Raw genomic sequence first — 19,614 nt, 5'->3', positions numbered from 1 at the left:
CTTCTTTTTTTAAAGATTTTATTTATTTATTCATTAGAGACACAGAGGGGCAGAGACACAGGCAGAGGGAGAAGCAGGCTCCCTGTGAGGAGCCTGATGTGGTACTCAATCCCAGGACCCGGAGATCATGACCTGAGCTGAGCAGATGCTTAACTGCTGAGCCATCCAGGCAAACCTCCACATAATTTCTATATAGCCTACTCCTTCCCAGCCCTTCCCAATTCCCCAGTATAATAGGAACTGCTCCAAAGGCTAATTAGCCAAAGAAAACTTTAGCTGAAGTCTGGTAAATCCATTCAACCTTGTGGCTACAGAGCTGGAGAGGGCCCGGCTCTGTCCCCCAGACCTGGATTCAAATCCCAAGCCTGTCCTTTTCTCACTGTGTGATTGTGGGCAAATTACCCCACATCTCTGAGCTATAGGTTCCTTCTTGTCAAATGGACCACAAAGGGTTACTTGGGGTTTCACCAAGAAAATGTGCAAAGTAGGGGCAGCCCGGTGGCTCAGCGGTTTAGCGCCACCTTCAGTCCAGGGCCTGATGCTGGGGACCTGGGATCAAGTCCCACATTGGGCTCCCTGCATGGAGCCTGCTTCTCCCTCTGCCTGTGTCTCTGCCTCTCTCTCTCTCTCTGTCTCTCATAAATAAATAAAATCTTAAGAAAGAAAATGTGCAAAGTGTAGAGGATAGGCCTCACTCACTGCAGGTTAATAAATGTTGGCTCTTATCATGACAGTACCGCCTTTTAGTGGTAAAATATCTCATAAGGTGGGGAGACATCATCTATCACCCAATAAAGGTGGCAAGGACAATTCCTAAAGGCAGTGGATCTGGTGATGTGAGTGGAAAAAGGGGTAAACTAACAGGTGAAGAGGGAGACTCCCAGCAAGCAGAGGAAGGGATGATGGCAAATGGAGAAGAACGGAGAAGGAGTCAACACAAGGTTGACTTGTGGACACACACACACACACACACACACGCACACCTATGTACATGCCAGCGCATGACACTGCTCTCCGTACCTACACGCTGGGCGTCCCTCCTGATGGCTTCTTTGTCATGCCAATCCTTCAGCTTCTGCCCATCTCCCACGAAAAGTATCTTCTTCTGCTGATTGTGTGAGCCCTTAAAAAAAAAGAGATAAAAACAGTGAAAAAGGAAGAAACAGGAAATAAATGTAATAACAAAAATAACAAAAACCCAGAAATGGCACTATTTATGGGAGCTTTTGGTAATGATTGATGGTCTGTCATCAGCTGTTCATTTATGAATCCCCTCAATATACCTTTGTTAGTGCTGCCACATGCCAGTCAGGTGAGCAAAGGTCAGAGGGGTGACAGGTACACAGTGTATGCCCTCCTGGAACTCAGAAAGCAGTAGGAGAGAAACAAATGGACAGACATTTCTCCCCCCCCACCCAGGGAGAAAGCAGTATGTGAGCTCCGTCTGACAGAAATATGCGAGCCACAAACATGAGCCACATGTGTAACTTTAAATTTCCCAGAATTCATGCTAAAAAAATAAATGAAAAACAGATGAATCAGATTTGATACTATATTTTACTTAACCCAATACATCCTAAAATAACATCATTTCAATATACAGTGTAAAAAAAATTACTGAGCTGTTTTATTCTTTTTTTTTTTTTTTTTTGTACTAAGCCTTTGAAATCCTGTGTGTACTTTACAGTTCTATTCATCTCAATTCAGACCCTTCCAGGTGGCTCACGGCTGCATACTGGGCAGGGCAGGTAAGTAAACCTCAAACCAGAGGCCTGGAGAAAAGGCTGTAGGAATTGACCTCCACCTGGGAGAACCAGGGAAAATTTCACAGACATGAGGGTATTTAGGCTAAGCTTCAGGGGAGCAGAAATGAGTGGCAGGGCATAGACTTCCAGGTGCCGTGGAGGGGGGGCAGGGCTGGGCTGGGCCTGAGGACCTTGGAGCACAGGAGCAGAAGTCAGATCTTGGTCATTTCTACAGTCCCAAAGGCCCAGTCCCAAAGAAGGTAAACACTTGGCAATTGTGTGTGGAATGCGTGAACAAGCAATTGGATGGCTGAGGGAAAATAGGGATATACAGTAGTCACAAGAGAGCAGCCCCTAGGGGCCAGGCTCTGAAGGCATTTATTCTGTCCGGGAGGTGAGTCCATCCTGGTGGGCCCATTAGGAAGTGCTTTCTCTAATTACAGGAGTTGCATTCCAGGATCTGGGGTCATCAGAATGCACTAGATGCTTCCCCATGCCAACAGTCAAGTCTAAAGACTTGGCCCGGGAGCTCAGTTAGAGCCTTCCCCAGGTAACACTGCATAGCACGGCTGCTTAAATACCTTCCTGTGTTCACATAAATGAAAATGGCTTTCCCTATCATCTTGCCCATTAAAAATTCTGCAGACTTGTTCTTGCCATTGTGGCATGCAAGATCCAATAGTCCTATTTCCTATGTAATTAGCTACAAAGGCCCTGAGCATGTGGCATGCTGCAACATTAACACTAACAAGAAGTAACCAGAATAAAATCATCCCAAAACCTGTTTATTAAGTGTCTGGCTGATCCTTGTGTTAGCAGATTTTCCACAACAGCTCAATATCCTTACATCAGCTCTAATGATAATAACAATCCTTTGCATTCCCTCTCCTGCAGACCTCTGCATTGCAAGGAGCAAATTCTGAAAGTTAGCATGCCAGATGTGTTGGTCAGAGAGGGAAAGAAAACTGTGAAAACAAAGCCCACGTGCCTACAAACATTTCTTGGGTTTCTCAGAAATCACAGAAGCTGAACTGGAGTTTCCTTTAGCAAGTTTCAAATGCGTTCAGAGACATTTCTACAGGACACACACAGTGCTACCTTGGGAGGAGGGCTGCAGAGAGTGGGAGCTTGACCCCCCCCCCCTTTCAACCAGACCAGCAATGCATCTGTCTGTTTTCTGTACTGGAGTTCCATGTGGATTTCATTTTAAAAAGGCCATCTGCTAAGAACAAATGGACAACCATATGAGCCTTGCGGTGGGTCAGTGACCTGCCTAAGGTAAAATACTCCATTGCCAAGATGTCAAGAGGGATTGGTCAAGGGCTGTTTAGCGATCTTTTTTCTCCAGTCCTCCCTCCCAATTCCTTTTCCCTCTTCTGCAACCCAAAGGCTGGGAACTTCAGTTGACTGCTTAAGTCACTGGTGGAATGAAGACTCCCAACATGCTGAGGCTACCTTACTGGAAGGAACCCATCTAAAGAGGTTCTCAAAGTGTGAACAGCACTGCCCCACCTGGGACCTCTTTAGAATGTTCATTCCTGAACCCTACCCCAGTCCTCCTGAGGCAGAAACTCTGGGGATGAGGCCCTATGATTTGTGTTTCAACAAGTCCTCCAAGAGATTCTCAGGAACACTCAAGTTTGGGAATCTACTGGTCTAGGATGAAAACAGCCATGATCCTGCCTGCTTGCATGCTGGTCAGACCAAACCTGGGCTCTAGCATCCAAGTTGAACAGATATTTACCATCAAAGGCCACAAAACCCTTAGGTATGGTTGCTGGCAAAAACAATTGTGGCTTTGAGGTTTTGTTTTGTTTTGCCTTTTTTAATTGTCAGCGTAGAAAAGAAGGAAGATTTTTCTTATTGTTAAGGGTCAGATGACCCTTAAGGACATTTCAAATCTAAAATCCCATGAAGGGCTCAGTTTCCTCCATCTGTTTGTGAAAAGTCTTCCCTTGATACTGGGAATGGGGTACAGGCTTGAATCTCATAGTTGTGACCTCATGGAAGTATATTCCTTAAATTTTGTTCTCAGAATGAACAGTGAATTGCTGAACTGACAGGGTAGAGAGTTAGGGCCCCAAAATTCTGGGAACTTCACACCCTCAGCTTCTACCACCTGCACTGCCTTTGCTTTCATGATGTTTGACCCTCTGGAATGTTCTACAGAGAAGATTTATGTTGTTTAGGTGGTCCCAATAGCCCTTCTATCTCCCTAAACTAATAGGATGTCAGAGCCTGCAGACACAAGTTCTGCATGTCTAAGCATGTACTTACAGAGGAACCTCAAATACCCAAGAAGCTAAGCTAGCTATCAGAATCAGTTAGTTCACTCCTCTCCTCATCTTACAGATGGGGAAGCTGAGGTCCAAAGAGGCCAAGCTACCCAACCAAGGCCACATAAGCAGATAAGAGGATAGGAGCCATGTTCTTTGACTCCCAGGCTAACTTTCGGTGAATAGAGCCCTTGCAGTGTGATTTTTTTTTAAGATTTTATTTATTTATTCATGAGAGACAGAGAGAGAGAGAGAGAGAGAGAGAGAGAGAGGCAGAAGGAGAAGCAGGCTCCATGCAGGGAGCCCGATGTGGGACTCGATCCCAGGATTCCAGGATCATGCCCTGGGCCAAAGGCAGGAGCTAAACCACTGAGCCACCCAGGGATCCCCCTTGCAGTGTGATCTTGAACAACCTACACGAGTCACGAGTGCCCGAATTTTCCCACCTGGAAAATGGAGACAGCGCTATCTCCCCAATAGGTATTTTCAGAGTTGGTGAGAAAATCTCAAAGACAGAAGGCTATCCTGAGCACTTCCAGAATTTATACGTAAAATGTAGACATCAACACCTTTAGGATTTTAAAAATCTACTGTAAATTGACATTTTCTCATTAAATTACCTTGATACAGAACTCAAATTTTGTTATATGGGTTAAAAAAAAAACCTTCCAATTAATAGGTCTGAGCTTTGGGTAAGAGAAAATTTAGGTTTCAATCCTAGAATCACAGACCTTTCAGTGCCCAAAGGACCCTTTGAATCCTTACCCACAAGCCTTGACAAGAACTGTGGTTAATTTCTGGTGGTTCAGGACTCTCTGAGGCCCATCCATAGGAACTCCACAGATAGATCATCCAAACTACACCAAATGTTTATCAAAACCTATTCTGTGCCAGGCACTGTGCTAGGCACTGGGGATACAGGCATGACAACAAAGGTCCTGCATAAGTGTTAATGGGGTTTACAGCCAGATCAGTCTCTCTCAAAGGGAGGTTTTTGGGAGCCCTGGGTCCTCATTATAGATGTAATTTCCTGGCCCCACCTTGAACCTATTAAATCAAAGTACCTGAGGGGTGGGAGACCAAGATGTGTTTTTAAACACATTCCCTAGTGATTCTGATTCACAGTAAAGCTGGGAAAACCATTTGTCTAAATCCAGCTGCCTCAATATACAGATATGAAATCTGAGGTTAACAGAATAGAACATATTTGCCCTAATTCCCATAGCTTACCAGCCCCCAAACCCAAACCAGATCTTGCTGTTCTCTCCCTGGGATAGATTGTGAGCTTCTCGAAGGAAGGGGTATCTCTTGTTTCGGTTCATCACTATGCATTCCTAGGCCAATACCTGGCCCACCTTAGGCCCTCAATAAATATCAGGTGAATGAGCAAATGGCTGCTCATCAATGGGGCAAGTAGTCTAGTTTAATGACTCTGGTTTCAGAGGTGAAAAAACCTAGGTTTTATTTCCAGGGCAAACTTCCTTGACTGACAAATATGAAAAACTCACAGACTAACCACAACTGTGGATTGTTGGGAGAATGAACTGAGCTAATTTACACACAGCATCTAGCTCAAGGTCTGGCACAAAGTTAGGCCTTCTCAGTAAAGGGGGCCTATTAATACATTATTTTTAGAGAAAGCTTATGATCTGGTGCTTGTGATGGGCACATCTGGGGGAAAAGAAGAGGGACGGGAATCAAATAATAAAATGATAAGCCCTTCAGGGCAACCAACCTAATACCTGAGCCGTTTCAACTGGCCATTGCTGATAACGGGATTTAGAGAGTCTTCTCATTCACAGAAGGGCACGTGCCCATGTGGAAATTCTTCAGACAAGAAGAAGTTCCTAGTTAATAGTGGCATTTTGCAATTAACAAATGTCACAAGACCTTCGGCAACAAGAAAGGCATGGGTGACATTTCTCAAAAGACAGCAATTCCTACACAATCACAATCACTTAATAATGTGCAAGAAAGCACGTCTGGATTTTCAGTTCAGAGTTAACTGTAAATTTCTTTAATTCTATGGACTCAAATATCTGTCTGTAAAAGCTGTGACTGTTTCCCTGCAGCAACTGTCTTTTGCCCTTGATTACCAGGGGTCCTGTGGCTACAGGAAGCAAAGGGGTTGGGAGGGAGCATGGCAAGAGAGGCGAGGGAAAATCTGTGGAGGAGGCTGCCAGAATTAACGTGGAAATCACATTAAACAATAAATTGGAAATGGCTTTTGACTGGCTGCTCTAAAGAACTGCTTCTGGTATCAGCGTGCTTTTACTTAACATTCCATGGGAAGAATCGATTAGTGTTCAAACAGCCACACACTCACACACACAAATGGAGTTTTAATCTTTTGTTTAATCACTATTTAGCGTGCCTGGCACCCTTTGGAGGGGAGGAAGAAAGGTGGTGAAGCAAGCCAACTGTACTCTGCCCAAGGAGAAAGATCTGTCCAAGTGCACACTCGAATCCCAACATTGCACATGCGGCAACTCCCTCTCAGAGGACACTGCCACCTATGGCTGAGCTGCTGACTATCTTCAAAATACAGGAAAGGGGGGATCCCTGGGTGGCGCAGCGGTTTGGCACCTGCCTTTGGCCCAGGGCGCGATCCTGGAGACCCAGGATCGAATCCCACATCGGGCTCCCGGTGCATGGAGCCTGCTTCTCCCTCTGCCTATGTCTCTGCGCCCCCCCGCCCCCTCTCTGTGACTATCATAAATTAAAAAAAATTCAAAATACAGGAAAGGGGCCATCTGCTATAAAACCACAATGCTAGAAGTTCAACTGAGCAGGTCATCTGCTTCATCTAGGGTCTGAGGACATATTATGGACCAGATTCTGCTGCAATTTTTGGCATGGCTTCTCCCCCCAACCCCCTTTTCAACTAGCCCCACAAAGGCTCTGAGGTTTAAATGACTATATAATTCCAAATGTTTGTCTATCTGCTAAGGAGATTATTTTAATAACCTTCACACACACACACACACGCATAGAGCAACGCATTCTCTTCAAGGTTGCCTGCAAGGTTATATTTCAAAGATCAGGTACAGCTTAATTTCATTGAAAGCATAAAGTTACTTTAAGCAAGGGACTTTGGACAATTGAGTAAATGTACTTCCTTTATGAGTTTTGAGGACATAAGCTACGTTGTTTTTTATGTTTCCATTCATTCAACAAATAAGGATGACTTTGTCGATAAATTGGTATGTCCAAAGAACTGTGGGGGAGATGGAGATAAAGAAGACAGTCCCTGGACTCAACAAATAGCATGGATATGAGACAGGCATGCAAGAAATGAAAAAAACCCACAACACTAACATAAGGGCCCTAAAAGTTGTATGGATAAATTCCACAGATATTTACAGGGGCAAAGATTAAATTCTACCTGAGACAATCAGGGAAGGATTCCTACAGAAGCAGAGTCTTCGAGAGAGTTGTCTAAAAGAATGGGTAGGATTTTGATAGGTAGCAATGAGGGGTCAGAATCTAGCTGGAGGGAAAGCATGTACAAAGAAATGGATGTCATGAAGTAAGGGACAGATTTACTTAATGGCAAGGGGCTGATTTGGCTGGAGTGGGATGCAAAAAAGAGTCATGAAGGGCACCTGGGTGGATCAGTCGGTTAAGTGTCCAACTCTTGATTTCGGCTCAGGTCATGATCTCAGGATAGTAAGATTGAGCCTTGCAACGTGGCTCCCCACTTCGCAGAGAGTGTGCTCGCTCTCTCTCCCTCTGCCCCTCCCCCTGCTCACGTGTGCTTTTTCTCTCTCTAAAATAAATACATCTTAAAAAAAAAAAAAAAGTGAGAGAGTCATGAGCCATGAGGCCAGGAAGTCTGGACCAGAATCTGAGGGCCTTACACAGGAGCTGTTCAGCAGGCAGGAGCCACAGAAGGTCTCTGAGCAAGGAACAGGCTAGAGTAGCACTCCAAGAACAATTAATTAATTAATTGCAATTAATCTCAGAATCCTCCTCTCCTTGCGACAGATGGCAGAAGGAAGATGATCTTGTTTTCACTCAGAGGAAATGCTCCCTCTTTGTGGGCTGAGGACCACTCTCATTCCAGCTTTCCACAGGTCAGACTTAAAGGAGGCTGATGGAACCCCAACCCCAGTAGATAGGACAGCTGTTCTGCGACAACCTACTTTTCACCATAACCAGTACCAAGCTGTATGAGAAAACAAACAAACTTAAAGGGCACTGTCTATGGGGGGACAGAGACGCTACAGCCCAGCAACCACAAGACTGCCTAAGTCTGCTGAGCCCAAGTCCAGAGAGTTGGCTCTTCGTCTCGGCCACTGGGAGCATCCATTTTCCTCTCTCCAATAACTCCATGGTGTCAAAACCAGGATGCTGGAATCTGAAATCTAGAAGGGGCTTCATTTCCTAAGAGGGTAAAGTCATACACAGACAGGAACCACTGTTAAAAAGGCTGCTCCTGTACTTCCAAGGGCAGAACTATACCACCTGTCCAATTCACCCTTTGTTTTGAATAGATGGTTCTAGAAAAGGTCATTTGCTACTTAAGGTGTGAAAGCTCATTAAGAGACTTTTTCAACAGCAGAGAGAAAAATAGCCAAGATATTTTGTAATGTCTATTATCTAAAGGGCAAACGGAATCTTTAGTAACTTCTCTCTTCCATTCTAAAAGAATGATATCAACTTTTAACATTTTCTTCAGAGGAAGTTCCCATGTTTTATCATGGGGGGTGTGTATCAGGGAAACAATACTCTGATCAATAATTTGATAGTGTGCACTTGAGTGTCTCACCTATGCACCCACCCATCAGTCTGTCTGCCCCTCTATCCACCCGCTTAAATGTTTAATGAGAACAACCACATGCTAAGCTCTGTGCTAGGTATCCAGGATATTGGTAAGCAAGACAGACAAGGTTAATGCTCTCATAAAGCTTACAGTACTGTGTGTGGCAGAGGAGAATACCCACTTTAATCCAGAACCACAAGTAAATTAAAACAGCTCCAGTGGCATGTGCATAAAAGAAAAGCACACAGTGCAAAGACAGTTCCTTTCTTTCAGATCAGATCAGGAGGGTCTGATCCAGTCAGCAAGGTCAGGAGAGGTTTCCTTGAAGAAACAGAGGGAGTATGATTAGGAGTTAATTCAACAGAGGGAGAAGAGCACTCCAGATAGCGGGAAAAGCAAAGCTGTGCAAAGGCCCTATGGCTAGGCAAATATGAAACACAAGTGCACTGCAAGAAAAAGCAGTGTGTGTGGCACACAGAGGAGGAGGGGAAACCTAGTGGGGATGAGAGGTGGGTGAGTAGAAGGACTTTGTCTGTTCTAGTATTTTATATAATATGGAGGTGTGGCAAGATCAGGTAGTATTTGGAAAGTTCTCTTGTGGCCAAGTGGAGAAGGGATTAGGAAAGAAAGAAGGGTAGAACTGAGGGAAGAGGCTATCAGAATGTATATGTATAGGCAGAGATGATGGAGTAGGAAGACAGAAGTGGGGATGGACATAGATTTGTTTTTTAATAGAGTCACAAGGGGTCTGCAGGTCTATAGTCAAGAAATGCAGCCTGAGAACTTTGACACTTGGGTGATAAGTTTATCTTTAAGGTCCATAAGCCGTCGGGCAGCCCCGGTGGCTCAGCAGTTTTAGCGCCGCCTTGGGTCCAGGGCGTGATCCTGGAGACCCGGGATGGAGTCCCACGTGGGGCGCCCTGCATGGAGCCTGCTTCTCCCTCTGCCTGTGTCTCTGCCTCTCTGTGTCTCTAATGAATAAATAAATAAAATCTTAAAAAAAAAAAAAAAGGTCCATAAGCCCAAAGTCCCATGGATGCAGGTGGCACTGACCTGGGGCCTGAGCCCGGACCTCCCCTTGCCTGCCCTGCTGTTTGTTTCTCACATGTTACTTTCAAGTCTAAGCCCTATTCTTCGACAACCACTCAGGGAAATGAGACCTAATAAGAATTGTATCATACGTATATTAACCTTCAGGAATTAAATGACACGTAGTCAAAAAGAAAAGAAAACAAACACTAACTGAGGAGGCTGGCAATCCTCCCAATCCCTATGCTCGGGGAGCCTGTGCCATGGAAGGTTGTCCTTAGCAGCCCAGCTCTCCCCAGCCTCTGGAATGCGAGCACTTTGGTACCGAGTGAGCTTTCTCTCGGAAGTTAAGTATTTTTCACTACCTCAGAAGGCACTGTGATGACTTCAACCAAAGAAATTGTCATTGGTTTTAATACTGGGGGGAAAAAACTGCCTAAACTGAACTTTTGAGAGGTGGTTTGTCATTATATTCCATGGGCAAATGTAAAGGATGATTCTAATTTTATGTTATTTCACCACCTACAGTGGTGAGTTTATTATAACCTAACCCTTTCATAAGATGAGACTTTACTATGTTATTATTGTCATTATAGCCACTTTGAAGATGACAAAACTGAGGCTTGGAGAGAAAATCAATATGAAAGTGTTTTGCAAACTGCCAACCACCCCATGAGTGTGATCATCACAATTAATGGTTCCTTCTGCACACATTTGCCCACTTCTTCCCACATCTCGGAACATAGCTCTCAGGAAAGAAAAACTCGCTGGCGTGAATCAGACTTCTGCGCCTTGTTGACAAGGGGTCTTGAAAATCTTAGTCTAATTGATAAGTGATCGACCACAGGAAAGTCTCCAAAAACTGTTCTCAGAGGCTTGGTGGATCGAGCACAACACAGGGTCATTACACTGCTCTGCAGAGCAGATGTGGATGTGTAAAGAGGAAGGCAGGCAAAACTGTCAGGCTGAATGGAAGGCAAGTTCCAAGCTCTTTTGGGGATTGAAAAATGACTACAAACACATCCTACTGGTCTCCTACTTAGGGAATTTATAACTGAAACACCAAGCAATGTAGTAGTTGCTCTCTTAGCAGTGATAATTATAATCATAATCCCCCATTCTGAAGACAACAAAACAAAGAGCGTAAGAACACGTGCTTTGGAGTCAGAAAGAGTTCTGCTTTACTTGCTAGCTGTGCGACCTGAAGCAAGTTACCTTGTTTTCACAAGCCTTGGTTCCTCAAGTATAAAATGAGAGATATTAATAGTACCTGGCATAAAGGTTACTGTGAGGATTAAATGAGATACAACCTGTGGAGGTCTTAGCAGTGTTTGGTATTTAAGGAGCACTAAAAATCATAGCTATCATTATTAGTTTTTATTTGGCTAGTACTTTGCAATCTACAAAGTATGTGTATATATATATATATATATATATATATATATTCATTTACTATATAGTGAATAATATTATATATTCATTCACTATATAGTGAATATAGTATATATATACTATATATATATATTCACTAATATATCTATTTCTTCACTACTCACACCAGGATGAAGGCAGGCATAATAATGCTATCATAATGTTCTTCCTTGGGGATCCTCTCAGTACTGTGCTCCCAGGAACCCTTCACAGTGAGCCAATGATGGCGAAAGGATAGGCCCTATCTGCCATGCCTGCCTTGAGTTAGAAGAGTGAATTCCCAAGTACCTGGGAGGCTGTGATCCACTGGTGGATTTCTACAATCTTAGATCTTCTTTCAGGCTGGCTGACTATTCACTGTCTGCAAAGGTCCCCCAAGGCAGTGGGGTGAGGAAAGCGGGGAAAGCAGGTAACTGATGGCTGTTCTCCTCTGGTGCTGCCCTCCCCTCCCCCCACAACTACTGGAGTCTTCCATGTGCCATGACCTGGAGTCACAGAATCGAGATGCTGAGTGGGAGATGAGGTGCTATCTCCTCTGATGGTCCACTGGACCCAGTAACTCTTTGCTGGCACATGCACAAGTCCCTGAGATTGGCTTGGGCCACCTAGGGGAGTGGCAGTGCCTCTATACAGATGACTACAGTTATTAGAAAATTCCTTCTAAAAATAAATAAATAAATAAAAATTAAAAAAAAAAAAAAGAAGAAGAAAATTCCCTCTGGTTCTTAGCTCCTTGGGTTCCTTCCTGGTCCACAAGGGAAGTCTCTGACTGGATTATGATCCTGCCCCCAACCCTGCCGTCTGCCATCTTGGAAACCTCTAAATTCCTCTCCATTTCTCTTGGTGTGGGAGCCCATTGAGCAGCATTCCCACCACCTCCCCCACTCCCACCTTACTCTCACTCTGCCATTCTCGTTCTTCTATACTGATCTCTTAGACATACAGTGGCCCAGGCAGGATACACGAGGTATAGCCTCAACAGCACACAGGATTGTGTTCTCAGAACACACTGCTTTGCTATGAAAGTAGACAGTCCCTACAGAAACAAATCCCAACTCTCAGGTAGACCTTCTCTGGCCTCCCTGACTAGATCATAACCTCTAACTGTGCCCTGATAGCATCCTTACCGCTTCTTTGTGATTTCATATTCACTTGGGTGATTATTTCATTATTGTCTGTCTCTCCCCAAACTGTGAAGTCCGTGACAGTAGGAGCTGGCAATTTTTGTTAAATGAATGAATGAGTGGAAACATCTTCTGTTTTATCTTTTCTAGATAAAGGAAGGTCATCCATGATTAGATGTGTCTAATATAGTCAAAAGGATTTAATATCATAAAGGGGTTCTGAGGATTAACTTTATCCTCTGACTAAAAGGTTTCAGGTCAACTTAATGGGCTACAAAACTAACGAGAGATGGCTTACCTGGATCCTAAAATGATTTCTAAAAAATGCAACAGCCTGAACTCTTCTACCTTCTTCTTTCATTTTCAAACTATTTCCTTTTTGGATCCCTAACGTTAAGGTTTGTGCACAGATTGCTGTACGTTCCCAAGGAGCTGCTCTCTCTTTCTGCCATAGTAATGGAAATTTTAGCTAGGGATAGGACTTCTCAGAATAAAGGTGATATTTCCCAGGCATCCTGACAGCTAGCTGTGGCCTAACTAGGTCCTATTCAATGAGATGTGAATGCGGCTATTGTATGGCCAATCCATGGAACCCACCTAAAGCAATCATCATTCCTTGTATCTTATTGCCCAGAACACAAGTGCCACCATGCTGGATCATGCAATAGAGGTCCACACCCTAGAGATGGTGAGTATCTGGTGGGAAGGAGCCCTAGATTCCTGAGGACTGTAGGGAGTGGAGTGGTCACATGTCCTGGACTATAACCTCTGGAGGCTTGAGGCTTGAAAACCTGAAAAATAGCTTGGAATGATGCAGAAGAACCTGGAGGAGGATCCAGAAGACCTGGGTTTCAGACTTCTGGCTCTACATTTATGAAATAGACAGTAGGACAGTAGGCAGGTCCCTTGTCTTTCTAGATCTCCATTCTCTGACTGTAGAAGGGAGGTCAAAATTGTATCTGTCTACAACACGACTGTATAAAAAATGGTAAGGAATCCACAAAAAGGTAGTAGAACTAGTGAGTTTAGCAATGTCATTGGATATGAGGATGACAAATTAAAATCAACTACATTTCTAAATAACATCAATGAATCTTTGGAAATTGAAATAAAACATAGCATTTAAAATGATATAAAAATACTAATTTTTTTTAGTAAAAAAATTGACACCTGGGTGGCTCAGCAGTTGAGCATCTGCCTTCGGCTCAGGACATGATCCTAGGGTCCAGGATTGAGTCCCGCATCGGTCTCCCTGAGGGGAGCCTGCTTTTCCTTCTGCCAGTATCTCTCTCTATCTCTCATGAGTAAATACATAAAATCTTAAAAAAAAATACTTGAGGGATTAATTTAACAAAAGCATGTGAGATCTATACACTGAAAATTATAGAACACTGATGGAAGAAATCAAAGCTCTAAATAAATGGAGAAATAAATGGAGAGATACATAATATTTATAAATCAGAAGACTCGATATTGTTAAGATGTCAGTCCTCTATCTATAGACTCAACATAATCTTTGCAGAAATTAACATGAAAGGGACATAGAAACTTAATCAAAGCAACTTAGAAAAAGAGGAACAAAGTTGGGATTCTTACTATCTACTAATTTTAAGGCTCCTATAGGGCTTCAGTGACTGAGAGAGTGTGGTACTTGTGTAAGGAAAGACACAGGATTGATGGGAGCCAAATGGAGAGTCCATTTATATCATCAGTTGATGCTGAACAGAGATGCTAAGGAAATTCAATGGAAAAGGATAATCTTTTCAATAAATGGTGGTTGGAATCACTAAATATTCATTTGCCTAAATATAAACTTCAATCCTTACCTCACACCATACACAAAAATGAACTTAAAATGGATCACTGACTTAAATGTAAGAGCCAAAATTATAAAATTTGTACAAGGAAATATGGAAGCAAACATTAGTAACCTCAGTTTAGGCAATGGTTTCTTATATAGGACACAAACAGTGTAAGATACGGATAAACTGAAATTCATTACAATTTAAAAGTCTTTGTTCTCTGAAGGGCAAGCCATGGACTAAGAGGATATATTTACAAAACACATATTTGATGAATGACTTATCTTCAGAATGCATATAGCATATATTACAGCTCAATATCATTAGTCATTAGGGAAATGCAAATCACTTTTGCATTTTGCATCATTAGGGAAATGATTTCATCATCATGAGATACCAACTTGTAACTACTAGGGTAGTGATAATTGTAAAAAATGGAAAATAACAAATGTTGGCAAGGATGTGGAGAAATTAGAACCCTTGTGCTTTGCTGGAGAAAATGCAAAGTAGTGTAGCCAGTGTGGAAAGTAGTTTGGTGGTTTCTCAAAAGATTAAACACAGAAGTATCCAGATGACCCAGTAATAACACCCTTAGGTACATATCCAAAAGAACTGCAAGCAGGGACTCACATAGGCATTTTTATGTCAATGTCCATTACAGCATTATTTACATGCCCAAAAGGTAGAAACGCCTCAGGTGTCCTTCAACAGATAGAGGGATAAACAAAACATAGCACATACATATGATGGACTATTACTCAGCCATAAAAAAGGAATGAAATTTGATACATGCTAAAATGCAGACAGACCTTGAAAATATCATGCTTAATGAAATAAGGCAGATGACAGAATGATGCATATTATATGATTCCACTTACATGAGGCACTTAGAATAGGGAGTTCAGAGAGAAAGAAAGAAGAATAGAGGTTACCACGGGGGAGGGAGGGACTAGTGCTTAGAAGGAGTCATTATTGTTGGGGCTGATGAAAAAGTTTTGAGTATAGTGTTAATGGTTACATAACACTGTGATGTCTTCAATATCACTGAATTGTATTTTTACAAATGGTTAAAACGGTAATTATGTTATGTATCTTTTACCACATTAAAAAGAAATACCTCCCGGATCCCTGGGTGGCTCAGTGGTTTGGAGCCTGCCTTTGGCCCAGGGCGTGATTCTGGAGACCCGGGATCGAGTCCCACATCGGGCTCCCTGCATGGGGCCTGCATCTCCCTCTGCCTGTGTCTCTGCCTCTCACTCTCTCTCTGTGTCTCTCATGAATAAATAAAATCTTTAAAAAAAAAAAAAAAATACCTCCCTTATCCTCCCTCATCCCTCCCCCCAAAAGCTAATTCTTCCAATTTTCAACCCTTACAAATTCTAATAACTCTCTTGGAAATTCACAATGGATGTTAACTTATTTAGGCTCTGTAAAGCCTCACAGAAAAGAAGACTGCCTAACTTTGTTTACTCCAGCATTTCACAAATTTATTTGATGAGAAGTTCCCCCCACCCACGCATCCCTGGCCGCTAGCAAATGATTAACATCCTGAGGAACTCAGGGACCCTGTTTTGAAACTCGATGCTAATGACAGGGTTTATGAGGAAGAACACAACATGATTCCTCCCCTCCGCAATGTGCAGTTTTTGGTTTTTACTTTGAAGCATGATGTAGACAATGGAACAAGAGCAAAAAGATTTCAAGCTGACATACTGACTTGGAAGGAGGGAAATAAAGTTTATGATATTATGAGATTTTCTAAAAGAAAGCTTTAGTCACCTTCTGAAGCATCTGTCATCCGTGTCTACTCACCTCTCCATTCATCCATCTGAAAAATGTTAATAGTGCAACTATCATTTGTTGGCCCTGGGTTAGGTTTAGGTGCTTTGGGGAGTATCATAAAAGACAGTTTGTCTACAGTATAGCCAGATTTGAGATCACTTCATTCTAAAAATTGCTACTGGGACCTGGAAGAAGAGCCATGAATTACTCTAGAGTAATCATTCTGGAAACAGTTCTGCAGAGGGCATTTGGGATGGGCACTGAAGGATGAGCATAATGTGGGCTAGTGAAAGCGCCACAAATGTAAAGGTGATAAGGCTGCCAGGGAATGTTCCTTATACAGAAAATACAGACTATTTTAAAAGCCTGGCTTCTTACAACTCTGGTTAATGGATCATTTTACATTTTCTGAATGGTTTCTCATACGTAAATTTCTCCAAAAAACCTTGGTTAGCTTGAGAAACAATGCATTTGAAGTTAGAACAAAGGCTCTTATTCTTCCTCTAGAGACTTCAGGAAGATTTCTCAGGATAACTGTGGTAGATTTATTGAAAAAGTGGCCCTGATCCTCCACCCATCCCTGCTTCCACATCCTATGCAGTGGGATCCTGAGGTTCCTCTCATTAGCAGGTGGAATCTACTGCCTTGCCTTCTAAATCAGGGCAGGCATTGTGACTTGCCTTGGCCAAAATAATGAAACAGATCTCCACGCCCAGACAAGGCCAGCAAAGCCACCCAGCCCACGCACAGCTAACCAGAGACACAGGAGACAGCACAGACAAGACCAGAGAAGCCACCCAACTGATCTGTGGACCCATAAGGGATAATATAGGATTGCTTGTTTGAAGTCACTGCTTGAGCTTTGGGGTAGGGTTTGTTTTTTGGTTTGGGGGGGTTTTTTTTGGTGGTAGTAGAGAAGTGATAAATGAACTTTGAGAGGATTCAGTTCAGTTCTGTGTTTACAGCCAAAGGTGCCAAAATAGAAGCACAACTACAGGAATCCTATCCTCTTGCCTTATTTTTTTAAAAGATCCAAATCACACCTGTATTCTTAAGCTCAATTCAAATACCAGATCCTCAAATACTATATCTTAATTCTATTCCCTTCTACTTAAATAATAGTCTTCCTCCCATTGCCCTCTCACTGCATTCTTTCTACCCGTCTCTTTTTGCAAGTTAGCCCTGAAGGTCTCCAATGATAACCATTTGTATACGTGTCATTCTTGTTCACTGGATTCTAAGCCAGTGCTTTCAAACTATCTGTGATGTAAAACCATTTTGTTTTAATTTCCAATTCACTGTGAATCAAACCGTCTGTGGTAGACAGAATTATAAGAATGACTTCCAGTGACCCTCATCCTGTTATACTCCTCTCCCTTTAAGTGTAAGTGGAACCTGTGAATACAATGAGATGTTCCTCCTCTGATTACACTGGGGTAGAGGCCAAAGATTATCCAGGTCGACATAATCTAATCACATGAAAAAGCAGAGCGTTTCCTCCATCTGGCAGTATTAGAAATCAAAAGGATTCAAAGGATGAGAAGAATTTGATGTGGCATTGCTGGCTTTGAAGACTGAAGGACCATGTGTAGATGGCCTCTAGGGGCAGCAAGCCACCCCTGGCTGACAGCCAGCAAGGAAACAGGGACCCCAATCCTACCACCACCTGCCAACAACCTGAGTGGGCCTGGAAGTGGATTCTTCTCACAGCCTCCAGAAAAGAGCCTTAACTGAACAGAGAACCCAGTTAAGTTGGCTTGGACTCATGACCTATAAAACTATGAGCTAATAAAGGCATATTATTTTAAGTCACTAAGTATGTGGTAATTGCTGCAAAACAAAACTAATGCACCCCTATCTAGTGTGGCAGATTGTATTTTCCAAAGGTAGCTGTAACAAAATCTTATGACCCACGTCTACATCTAAAACCTTTCCACAAGCCTATTAAAAGGTAGAATCTGGGGGATCCCTGGGTGGCTCAGTGGTTTAGCGCCTGCCTTTGGCCCAGAGCGTGATCTGGAGTCCCAGGATCGAGTCCCATGTCGGGTTCCCGGCATGGAGCCTGCTTCTCCCTCCTCCTGTGTCTCTGCTTCTCTCTCTCTCTCTCTCTCTCTCTCTCATAAATAAATAAATAAATAAATAAATAAATAAATAAATAAATAAATAAATCTTAAAAAAAAAGGATAAAAGGTAGAATCTGTGTCTCTTCCCTTTGAAGTTGGGTAGACCTTTGTGAAAGCCTCAGCCAGGAGTCCGTCAGAAGAGATGCAATGTGACTCCTGAGATACAACTGTAAAAGTTCTATGTACTTCTGCCTTGCTCTTGTGGAACCCAGCCACTATGTGATAAAGCAGCACCTCCCTCTTCCTGTAGACAAGTCAAAGTGGAAAGGAACCAATAGCCAGCACCAACTTGCCAGCCACGTGAATGTGCCATCTTGGAGGCGGACCCTCTGGCCCCAGGGGAGGCACCCCAGCAGGCACTACTGTGTGGATCAGAGATGAGCAGTCCTGCCCAGCTGTGCTCAAACTGCAGATTTGTGAGCAAATAAAGGACTATTGCTATTTTAAGCCACTGAGTGTTGGGACAGTTTGTTAAACAGCAATGATAACTGGAACAAGTATACAGCTTGTTCCTCATGGAATTCATCATAGAAGTTCAACAGCATGTGAACTGATCTATAGTTATTCAATAAGACACATCCACTGAGCATGTACATGGCTGTAACAACAATGTCAAACTGCCATAAAAGTTTCTAAATGCTTATCTTCAATTTCCCTGTTTATCTCATGGAGAACTGGTGGTATTCTACAGACTACTACACTTTGAGAGGCATGGCTTTTAAAACATTTCTGGGCTGAGCCCATTGTCATTCACCTCTGCATCCTCTCAAATACCTGTTAGAATTCCCAGAAATAGGAAGAATTCAGTAAATGTTATGGACTGAATAGAACACCCCAAGAAAGCCATGGCTGAAAGCTCAACTCTCTCATTTTATAGATGGCAATGTGACAGTCCAGAGAGATGAAAGGATGCATTCGGTATCATGGGATAAGCTAGTGGTAGAGCCATGAAACCTTCTGACCTAGGCTTTGCCAACCCAACTACCTACATATAAAGAGGGTGTAAGACAATATACAAGGAAAGAGGCTGGTGAAAAGAAAGGCAAGTGTATAGATGCCCACGTAAGGGGAGGGGCAGCTGCCAGCTGACTGCCACCAAGTGAGGGTAAATGTAGACAAATGTTCAGTATGTATGTATGTATGTATGTATGTATTTAAGATTTTATTTATTCATGAGAGACAGAGAGAGAGAGGGGGGCAGAGACACAGGCAGAGGGAGAAGCAGGCCCCATGCAGGGATCCCGATGCAGGACTCGATCCCGGGACTCCAGGATCATGCCCTGGGCCGAAGGTGGTGCTAAACCCCTCGGCCACCTGGGCTGCCCAAATGTTCAGTTTTTGTTTTTTTTAAGAGATTTATTTATTTATTTATGGTAGACACACACAGAGAGAGAGAGAGAGACAGAGAGGCAGAGACACAGGCAGAGGGAGAAGCAGGCTCCATGCCAGGAGCCTGACGCGGGACTCGATCGTGGGCCTCCAGGATCATGCCCTGGGCCAAAGGCAGGTGCCAAACCACTGAGCCACCCAGGGATCC

At 43.2% G+C, this 19,614-nt stretch overlaps 1 protein-coding gene across 1 annotated transcript in view; it reads right to left on the bottom strand.

Annotated features, from left to right (window-relative positions):
• GALNT10 (polypeptide N-acetylgalactosaminyltransferase 10) overlaps positions 1-19,614 on the bottom strand; it is a 216,842-nt gene that overhangs the window by 121,199 nt on the left and 76,029 nt on the right. The window contains exon 2 of the mRNA XM_055325584.1: positions 1,021-1,123. Coding sequence (XP_055181559.1) covers positions 1,021-1,123 — 103 coding nt within the window. The remainder of the gene's footprint in view (positions 1-1,020; positions 1,124-19,614) is intronic.

This window comes from Nyctereutes procyonoides, unplaced genomic scaffold (genome assembly GCF_905146905.1).
Source record: "Nyctereutes procyonoides isolate TBG_1078 unplaced genomic scaffold, NYPRO_anot_genome, whole genome shotgun sequence".
Lineage (NCBI taxonomy): Eukaryota > Metazoa > Chordata > Mammalia > Carnivora > Canidae > Nyctereutes > Nyctereutes procyonoides.
This window is presented reverse-complemented; position numbering and strand designations above follow the sequence as displayed.